Below are 11,037 nucleotides of genomic sequence, written 5' to 3'. Positions count from 1 at the left end.
CATAATGCCAATAAAAAAGATTTGAAGAAGGCATTTACATTCATGAACATAAATCTTGGCCTGGGCACAATGCTAAAAATATTTCAAGTGAGAACCAAAAGAAGACATCCAACAATTTCATTATGAAGCCATGAATGAATGGATTTGAGAGAGAAGCTGAGTGAATGAATGAATGAACGAAACTAGATTCTGCTTTTCGGGTTTATGGATGGTGGTGCCGTGCCCTTTATTGTTGGGACCATTTTGGCGGCGAGTCAGTTGAAGGACCTCACAATTGGTTGAGCGCAGTAGGGCGATTAGGTGTTAAACACACAATTGGTTGTGCATTTCTGAAATTTTCTGACGTAATTTATGGCCCGTAGAACATTGAGGCTAGCCCCTACCACTGTTCATAAGCGAGGGGGTTATCATCACGAAAGAAAACGTGAGGGTGGACATAGAGATAGGTAGGCAGGTAGGACCCACCTAGGTGGTCATTCTCATCCCCACTCTCACTTCCATTTCCACTCAAGTGCAAATCCTGAGCATGCGCCGCTGGACACTCGACTGAAAATACTTTCTGAGGCTTTCCGTGGCGCCTTGGCGCCGCAATTAAGCAGAAAACATTAAACTTTAAAGCTTAAGCCAAACGAAAGAAATACGCACTCAAAAATTAAGGTTAATGTAAGACGGGATCTGCTAATTAAGATATGGATGTCTGAGCCTGTTCGCTCGACTGGACCTGGTCTCCGCCTCCGTCACCTTCACCGTCACCGTCTCCTACGTGTCTCTACATGCAGTCCGAGTCCGATTTCTCCACCTTTCGACAAGTCATTGAGCTGTTAAATTTATTTAATGCCTCACAATGGAGTCGAACATGTTGCCACTGGCTTTATTATTAATTTTTATTGCAGTGCGATTGAGACAAGTTAATTTTTGTATCCGTTCTTATTCTGGAGAAATGGCCTGTGTCTGTGTCTGTATCTGTGTCTGTGCCTGACTCGGTTCCGTCACGGATTCCCATGATCCGAGGGTCCTCGAGCAACCTGCTGCGCTTTTGTCTGCAACCCCTCGAACATCAAGTGCTAGGGTCCTTGGCCAGGCTCGTCCTCTTCTTTCGCTCAATGAATGTAGCCCTTCATTCATGCCTCGAGAGTTTCCATTCATCTCGCCCAGCACTGCCTGCTGGTGGGTGTGTCCCAGATGGATTACACTAATGCGCTTGTTGTCCTGTGTCCAGCCCAGCCATTTAATGCACTCACCGCACTCGAGAGATCGACCGAGGGAGAGAGGATTTAATGATGTTCCCATCAAGTTCAAGTACTCGGTGTCGGCAACATTCGCAAAAAGGATTTTCGGTTTTGTTGCGAGAACAACGAAATCCTTTCATATGTTTCAAGAACCCTTCATATTTCATAATGTCACACAGTCACGTATACTTGAGACTGGCCAGAAGTGTTTATTGTCTCCAGATCTCATGTTGCTACCCCTTCCATGACTGCCGATGCAACTGATCCCCTTCAAGTGCAGGTGAGCGCACGAGCCGCCCATGAGCAGATCTCGAGATTCTGGAACTGATGCGCTTAACTCTTTGACGTTTTTTCGGCTAAGCAGATCAGCCTGAGGTGAGATAAAAAAAAAACTTTATTCAAGCTGATCTTTTTCTAACATTGCATTCGATTGGTTTACTTTCGGTACCACATCTGGAGGGTCCGCATGCGGCGAACCTTCTTTTGCAACTGCAAAAGGCCGTACAGTAGAGCCTCGGCAGTGGGCGGGCACCCCGGCACGTAGATATCCACTGGGACAATGCGGTCACAGCCGCGAACCACAGAGTAGGAGTAGTGATAGTAGCCGCCGCCGTTGGCGCAGCTCCCCATGGAGATGACCCAACGTGGCTCGGGCATTTGGTCGTACACCTTACGCAGTGCTGGCGCCATCTTGTTGGTCAGCGTTCCGGCCACAATCATCACGTCCGTCTGACGCGGTGAGGCGCGAAAGACCATGCCGAAGCGGTCCATGTCGTAGCGAGGGGCTGCAATGTGCATCATTTCGACGGCACAGCAGGCCAGGCCAAAGGTCATCGGCCACATGGACCCCTTGCGCCCCCAGTTCAGCAGATCGTCCATCCTAGCCAGCGTCCACTCCGACCAGGAGTTCTGATTCCGTCCAAACGGTGAGTAGCCACGCTTGGCAGGCTTCTTACGGACGTCATCGTACACCGGCATGGTCTTCTGCTCACGAATCAAGAGAGAGCTGACTGCTGGTCCACGGGGCAGCAGCATAAGTGCATTTTTATACAATTTTAAGGAGCGAAACATTCTGCTGGGTATTGGAAGTCCACAATTGTTATTTGGTTGGAAATTTTACAAAAATTAATCACTTTTTTTTACCTGCGTTGTTTCGTGTGCGTTTGAACGAATTTTCACTATGCGAAGATATGAACTGATTTATATTTGATTCAAGTTTCACAGATAACTAGATTTTCAAGACTTATAGTTTCGCACCTCCAACACAATTACCAGATTGAATTATTCAATGCTTACTTTTCCAACTCTCCTTTTCGTACAGTCATTCAGCATTAGAGATGGGCGCAGGCCAGCCGAAGCACGAAATCAAATTTGTAGGCCCGCAAAGGATTGTTATTAAAATCATAGATATATTAATCAAACATATGTGTTTATGTATGTACATATGTTTAAGTGATATGTAAAACGTAGATCAGATATTCTCTTCAATTTATACTGTGTGGTCCATGATCCATGAGAAGCCAAAAGTTGTGGCTGCAACTTCATCGATAAACCTATCGATACTATGATATAAACGGGCTTTTGGCTTGCGTACGTGGTTGCCACACAGAGCAAGAACAGTTTGTCAATAAAAAAATTTCAAAAATAAACCAGAATTCAAGAAAAACCGCCAAACACGACATTTCCTTCGCTCACATTTGTTCAGAGACATCAACAACAACAAAACTATATAAAACTCAGCTTCTATTGTTGTCCCTATATACCCATTATTATGAACACAAACACTTCATATATTATAACCATTTGGCGTTAAAATTGAACCAAAAACTTCAAAACTCTGGCAGTGGGCTTGGCCTGGGCCTGGGCGGACAGCAAACAGGGAACAGGAATCGTTAGACTCATAAATACGCATGAAGCCTCCATTCATGCAGCATACCATCCCAGCGAGATCTTTAAAAAAGGAAATTATTAGCTGATTGCAGCAGCCCCCGCTGCCATGGGTACTTAATGGAACATGGAGCAGACTCATCCGCGCGAAGCTTACGCAATCGATTCCACGGGCTCATTACGAAGGCGAAGACGAAACGTCGCCGGCTCATGGAGTCATGTCGCTGGCGCAGCTGGCGTCAATACCCAGTGGCAGTGGCAGAAAAATGGCAACTGCAACTGCAGTATCTGTTATTTTTTCTTTTTTTTTTTTGTGGTTTTTAATTAACGCTTTTGCACAATGCTTGTCTAATTACGCCTATGGTGCCAGAGGCACGACAACCGAACGGCACATACTACTAAATCATCAATATTGTCAGGCAGCCACAGACAGCAGCGTAGCATGTAGCAAGCAGCAAGCAGCTGGCAAAGAATCCTTCAGGATGAGTGCAATAGAAAAAATGTTCGCAGGCAACCACAACAGACAACAGGGAAGAGGCAAGGAGACAGAAGGCAGAAGGCAGCAGACGGGACGTGGAACATTTGCCGACGACGATCATCGCATGGCAATTAGGCATTGGCTGCATTTGATGCATCATTAATTGAATTAAATTTGCATTTAAATGTGCACCTATGAACGTATGAATGGGTTAGAGAGGATCCCATTCCCATCCACCATCCACCAAAGTCCAGGGCGTCTATCGCTTTGGCCGGTTCCCAGTCAACCCGTCTGCCCTGACAATAGGCCCGCTGCTGATGAAGTCATATAAGCCAAGTTGGTATCGACCACGCATTGCATTGGATGAACTGAACGCAGTGAAAATGCCAATTTAAAATGGCTCAAATAAATTGGTTTCCTTTGGTTCGTTTTGGCTCGATCGCTCGCTAGATGGTTGCTTGACCGACCGATGGTTGCTGGCTACCCAACGCAAAATAGACTATCATCAATTTAAAATCAATATGTCACATAAATTGGAAGGGAAATCAGCGCCAAAAGCCGCAAACAGTATTGGCAAGGAAAATGTGAAAAAGAGAAGACAAGGCTAGAGAGAGAAAGAGAAAGAGAAAAAACAAAATAATATATAAAATAAAGGAAAACGCTCTGATGAACGAAACCTGAGATACACTTTTGGCATAAGAAGATTTGATGATGCAAAAAATATGCTTAATAATATCAAACCTAAAATGGGAATGCTTCACAGGACAGCCATGGTGATCGTGGCAGCTGTCGAAGATGATCAAGAACATATCAAAGCTGGAGATATCTATTCTTTGCATTTCCAACACCCAATCGAAATCCCTTAACCCTATGGGAGAGTACATCACAAAATGGACAAAGCCTCTCTCGCTCTGTGCACTGCACAGTCCAGTGCGATTACTTTGCTATAATTCGTCGTCATCGTTGGTGCTGTTGCTGCTGCTGTTGCTGCTGCTGCTGCTGCTGTGGCTGACATCGTCGCTTGGGTTTTATTGGCCACTTTTGGCCACATCAGCGACAACGATGAGACAAGCGAGCGCGCTTCCTGTCCCCTAGCCTAACGTAGGATGTGCTGCTCTTGGACAACTTGCCATTATTATGCGCATGTTGCATTGCAATGCTTTGTTGCTCTTGGCCGGGGCCATGGCTATGGCTATGGCTCTGACTTAAGCTTTGGACAGACTGTGGATTGTCTCCGAGTCTGACTCTGACTCTGACTGTGGGTCTGGTTGTTGCTGCCGGATTTGTCAGCGATCCTCAAAGTGATAAAAATTGCTCGTAAATCCTTAACGAGTGGAACTAACACGCGCTGGCTCGCTCACTAGCCAAAGATGCAGCCCATCACCCTGCCCTGGTTATTCCATACCCCCAACTGCAGCTCAGCAGCATTCCCTCCTCCCTGACTCCCCTGCACCACATTTGTCTTTTTAGTTAACTTCTAAAACAACATGCCAAATGGAACAATGGCCGATCCAACGACCGAAATGGACGCGCTCATCTCTTGATCTGCATTGTTAGCAGGAACAGAAGCAGGAGCAGTAGCTGTGCCTCTGCCTCTGCCTCTGCCAGTCGTAGCAACTGGAACTGTTCTCCAATTTCATTGTGGCCCTGGACTCTTTGCATTCAGCAGAACTCACACCAATGCGGTGGGCCAGTTTATGCACACCAAACACCAAATTGACTCCATTAAATTCCAATTGTCCCGATGTTACTCAACGGGGTAGGTGGTGGTGGGTGAAGGGATGGGCCAGGCATAAGGCTCGCTGCAACATTGTATGGGTGATTGCTGTCAAAAGTGTGCTAAGAAACTGTCTCCCAACTGCGTAGCTCCCGGTTAAGATTTTGGTCAGCTGACTTGCTATGGATCTGACTAGATCTTTGGCTAGAGATTACCCTTTGTGCCGCATTTATTTCCTTTAGCACTTTACTTCCTAGCTCTCTTCCGTCCTTCTGCCATAAGATTTAACTTTGAGTATAAATAAATGCAATATAACTTCCCAACATTCTCCTCTGAATATCCCCACATGCTACAGGTTCAGATAAAGAACAATTAAACCTTAATGTCTTACCCAATAAACACACATTTTACAGCTACCCACGAAGCAAAGAAACTTAAGTTAGTGGTATGCATAAACCGAATCAGATCGAACCCATATGGCCAACCAATTAAAGATGCAAAAGACAAAAGACCCAAAGAAACCAAATCGAAGGAAAACCAACTGACAATAAAATCAACAAATTTTCGTATTTAACGATCGGCAAATTAACATACATTTACACATTCCCCTGGAGCAGGCCGAGACGTAGCCGGGGACAGAGTCGATTGGGGTTGGGGCTGGTGCTGGGCGCTACCAAAACAAACGGGTTTCGAGGCAGGCCACCGTCAGTCAAAGCAATCGACCACCCAGTTCAAACAGAGAGAGAGAGAGAGAGACTCGTACAGTCCCCTCTCCACACATGACTACGCTTTATAAGTAGGTGTTGACAGTTCGTTATAATAATAACTACTTTAAAATAAAGCCCGACCGAGACCCAGGGCTGATAATTAATTACGAACGATTAATGACAATGTTATCTAAACGCCGCGGGAGCAGGCGGACAACCAGACAAATGGACAAATTCCATGCCTCCACTCCACTTGTCGGGCGCTTCGCTTGAGTTCAGATGAGTTCAAGCAGTGCGAGGGCGTGGCAAGCGCCAGCTGTCTTCGACTAACTGTTATGCTTAATTTGCGAATGATTCGGCAAACGTCTCCATCTTCTTTTCAATACACTAACCAGAGGGTTTTGGGACTTTCGTCATTAGCATTTTCAACTAAATCCGTTCTCCACAATATATAAAATATACACAGTACATAAACATGTACAGATGTGGCTTTCACAGCAGAAGTATTAAATACTGCGGCCTATGTGTTTTTCCTCTCTTTATCTCTTTCCCTTTCTTTTTACATAACGGGATGGGCACTAGGGTCGCCACCAACTTGGTGGGGGAACTGCTTTCAACTGCTTGCTTGTTGTGGTCGCATGTAAAACACACAAAATCCTTTTAATACATAATGTCACAGGAACGACACTTACATAACCCCGTGGAACGAATACACATATGAAAAAATGTATTTATGTTTCATTTTTTACCGCACTTTCACTTTGCCGCGCGTTGTCTTGCCTGTTGGGCCCAGCACCACCACTTTGCTCCGGCGTATAATTAATGTGCGCTGCGACCCGCACCCGGGCTTCCCTAAGTAGGGTGCCTCCCCTACTAATACATAATTACGTTGTTTCATTAACAGCATTAGCGGCGATAATATTTCACTCGCATCGAAGGAGCCAGCATCTTGAAGTCACCGCTGCTCTCTTTCCTGATTTATCGACACTAGTCGGATCGTTTAAATGCCTGTCGGTGGGTGGCAGCTAGAGATGAACAAAATGCAATTTAAAGTTTCACCTTTTTGTAGAAATAAATGGGGAATAACACGCAAGGGTAGAAATAAAATATTTAAAAATAATCGACATTAATATAAGGAGATGCTGCTTTGGTGCATGATCAAGTTTAAATAACATTTCAGTTCGTTTTTCCCAACAACGGACAGAAATCCTCACGCTCTCATCTCTAGCTCTGCATCCCGCCGTTATGGATTATTAATGCAATGGGTTGTGAACGGGCAGACGTGGCGGCATTGATCACTCTCCCCTGAAGTGTTCTGTGTGTGGTGTGTCCTTCTCTTAAGATTTCGGGGCGCAAAACAGACTGGTCTAATGCAATCTGAAGTATGTGAGACATGCTGGCTAGGGGAGCAGCTTCAACATGTGGCCGTGGTGTTGATGACGATGAGGAGGAGGAGGAGGAGGATGCTATGACATGCCGCACTTTGGAGTGGAATAAAAAGATGCACCCTCGCCCCATGCCCCGCAAGAATACTCGTAGATGGGCCTCGCCTCTGTCGAATTTATGAGCAGCGGCATGTTGCCATTGGCTTGCCGCTTGCCGCTTGCCGCTTGCTGGTGGCAACTTCTCGCACGCATTTAAATACCTAATAAAAGTTACACTTGAAAATTAATGAGCAGCATTTCAGAGACAGCATTTATGGAACACGACAAAGTGACAACACTTGAATTAAGTTGCTACCATCACCCCAGTCGGAGGGCCAGTGCCAGTGCCAGTCCCAGTCTCAGTCCCATCTCCAGCCCCATTTCAGTATGCCAGTATCAGCTCTTTCACTCTCTATCTCTCTCTCTCTCTCTCTCTCTCTCCCTCTGATCGTCTTTCAGATGTCACTCCATGGCATTGCCATTCCACGCCTGTCTCTGTCTCTGGGCCAGACTGCGCCTTGCCGAGATTTCGTTTTAGTTGGTGTAATAAATTTTGTGGTTTAATGGGGCGGGCGTTTGTCGACGTCAGTGCCTACTGCCGCTGTTGCTGCCAGGAGCCGACAGTCAATGCAGCGGCATGACTCTGAAGTTTTCACTTTGATATTCGAGCATCTATTAATGAAAATGTCGCGCTGCATTGGGGCGGCCTTTTTGGCCTATTTTATAGGGCACACTTCCTTTTTTAATGCACTCCAGTGAACGAATGAACGAGGGAACGAATAAGGGAACGTCTTAAGCCAAAGTAAAGCACATAAACGATACCATTAAAGTGACAAAAATTGACACTAATCATGCTTGGGTGCCAGGCAAAGGGTTGGCCGGCCATTTGTTTTGGGGGGGCGACCGACACTACATTTTGTAGCGCTGTCATGTACACGACGGACCATAATTTATGTATCAACACTAGGAGATCGTTAGTGCCAGTACCAGACAGGGTCAGTGCTGTTACAGCAGATTCAAAATGTCTAATATCCAGCCCTCAATGAACGGGAGTCGTTAATAAAATATTTATTTATTTAATTATTGTATATGTTTATTTCATTTAGAAATCATGCGTAAGGAAATGAATGAAACTTCACCCGAGAATGTGTACATTTAAGTATTCCAAGGAGGTATTCCCTCGTAGAGCTATCAATCCCGACACCGACACCGACACCGACACCACCCATACCCAGTCGACACCATCGCTAAACGCACCAAAGTAAATTGTTCGATTAATTGGATTTTAACAGCGACAAGTAGCCGCCAGGACAGGGCAAGAAAAATACGAACAACAAAACAAGAGGGCTGGGCGGGAGACAAAAAGCCAACATTCCCAAGTCAAGCAACTGAAACAGCTTAAAACCTGAAGTCTTGTTGGCCAAGGCAGAGGCAGAGGCAGAAGCAGCAAAGAAAAACGAAATAGAGATGAATTTACAGCTACAAATCGCTTGATCAGTCAACATTTTAGCTACGTCTAATTGTCAGTCAGTCAACCAGACGGACATGGCATGGACAGCCCGACAACCGACAACGAGAGAACGAGAGAACGAGAGAGAGAGAAGAAGAAAGAGGGAGACAACAAAACAACAACAAAAACAACAACACCGATGACGTCGATGGCAAAAAAGAGACCCAAAGCTGAATTTTTATTGTTGTCACAGCAATTTCAATTGGTTCGATGAGCATTCCAGCATTGCACGCGGCCAACTAGCGGCTAGCGGAGAGAAAGAAAGACGGCAACAAAATCAGCCAAGAGAGAGAGAGAACAGCAACAAAAAACTGGCTTAGACGAGCAGAAAGGCAGAGTCTGTGCTGCCCGGCCTGACAAGATGTTGAAGACACAGCTCCATCATCGATATTATGTCGCTGGCAGACGATTAATGATTGCCAAGGTGAAGATCTCATCGGTCCATCAGTTTCTTCTAGTGTACATCTGTGTATATCTGTGTGTATCTGAGATGGTTCTTGTCTTCTATCTTGCAGTGCTCAATGTCAGTCATGGAGTCGGTTCGTCAGTCTGTCAGTGTCGCCAAGCCAAGCCAAGCCAAGCCAAGCCAAGTCGGGTTTGGACAACGCAACTATAGAGCTAAAGTCTCTCTCCCCAACACTTGGTATTTATGCCAATTAGTATGAAATTTCTTACGTGCCCGCGGACAGCAGACAGCAGACAGCAGACAAAAGGCAGCAGCCAGGCCACTGATCCTGAGTCAAAGCCAAGACCAACTCCAGTTTCAGTCCTCATCACAAACCATCGCATTGCCGTCTTCTACTGCTGCTGCTGCTGCTGCTGCTGATGTTGCTGCTTCCGTTTAAACTGGTCCAGTTTCATTTCACGATTTCACCCTAATATAAAAATCCGCCGACTCTTACGAGGATTGTCTCTCTGCGAGCTTAGCGCCATTTTTGTCGCGCTGTTCAGACTTTTGGACTAATCTGAGTGCTTAAATCGCCAGAGGCTAAAATATTTTGTATTTAATTTGCTTGCTGCCTGCTTATGGCAAATATGTGATACGATTTGTGCATATACCCTGGATCAGTGCGTGTGACCATGCATACTCGTTTATAAGAAAAACCCACTTAATCCCTCAACTCCAATTAAGTTTAACGAGTTACTTGTGCTTCCACCCATGCTGTCCAGGATTCGACAAATTTCCAATACAATTTTCCGCGCAGCAAAGTGTGACTCGACTCGCACTCCACCTGCCTCGTTAGGCGCTTGGCGGTGGCTATAATTGAGCAATTATTCATTCAAATGGATTGCCAATTTCGCCAACCAGCCTACCTACCACTCTGCTAGTACCAAATAGCCCAGCGCCTTCGTCCCCAGTACCGCCCCAATGTGCCCCAAGAGTCAGTTTAGCGGCAAACGCATTGCCATTGCCATTGCCATCGAACTGCAATTGCGATTGCAATTATAAAACAATCACTTGTCGGGCTAGGCGGCTCCCAGTCGCCACCTTTAACAGCTTCCCATTATTTTCGTCTTCCTCCTTTCTGCGTTTTTGTTGTTTTTGTTTGCCGCACGGCAGAGGTTTCAATGGTTCCAGTGGTTTGTTTTTTTAGGCTGTGGCGACGGCAACGGCGGCCACGCAAATTGTGCTTACTTAATAAGTCGTACAACCTGCTAATGTGAGCAATTTACCAAAGGAACGCGCTCCACCCGGCTACCGGGTTGGGTAAACAGGCTTGTGGGCCTCCTCTCTGCCTCCTCACTCTTCTGTGGCACTTCTTTCAGTTTTGTGGTCCTCGCGCATGCGCAACTGCGATTGCAATCAGCAGGAAGGCAGTGCCAGACTCAGACTGAGACTGAGACTCAGAACCCAGAACCGCATCCACCGGCAAAGCCAGGAGCAGACAGATACCAGGTCCGATACAGAGACCGATGCAGAGTGTGTGAGTGCGCACAATAAAAAGGTGCGAGCTTAAAGTATTTATGGGCCAGCCTTGGCCAAGTCGATAAGCTGAGCCAGAGCAGCGCAGAGCAGAAGTAAAACAAAGTCGCTGGGACAGCGCACCTAATTATTATAAATAAACCAATCGAACAATAAAGATC

At 46.0% G+C, this 11,037-nt stretch overlaps 1 protein-coding gene across 1 annotated transcript; it reads right to left on the bottom strand.

Moving 5' to 3' along the window:
• Positions 1-1,605: 1,605 nt before the first annotated feature.
• On the bottom strand, positions 1,606-2,304 carry LOC117585054 (NADH-quinone oxidoreductase subunit B 2). Its single transcript, XM_034274313.1, has one exon. It carries the CDS (start codon positions 2,298-2,300, stop codon positions 1,665-1,667), a length of 636 nt encoding a protein of 211 aa, XP_034130204.1. The 5' UTR covers positions 2,301-2,304; the 3' UTR covers positions 1,606-1,664.
• Positions 2,305-11,037: the final 8,733 nt, after the last annotated feature.

The sequence above is a fragment of the Drosophila guanche genome, unplaced genomic scaffold (genome assembly GCF_900245975.1).
Source record: "Drosophila guanche unplaced genomic scaffold, DGUA_6, whole genome shotgun sequence".
NCBI lineage: Eukaryota > Metazoa > Arthropoda > Insecta > Diptera > Drosophilidae > Drosophila > Drosophila guanche.
The sequence above is the reverse complement of the archived record's forward strand: the minus strand, read 5'-3'. Positions and strand labels throughout refer to the sequence as shown.

Excerpts from the sequence above, each read along its gene's own strand:
- LOC117585054 (XM_034274313.1), bottom strand. The coding sequence starts at position 2,300 with ATGTTTCGCTCCTTAAAATTGTATAAAAATGCACTTATGCTGCTGCCC.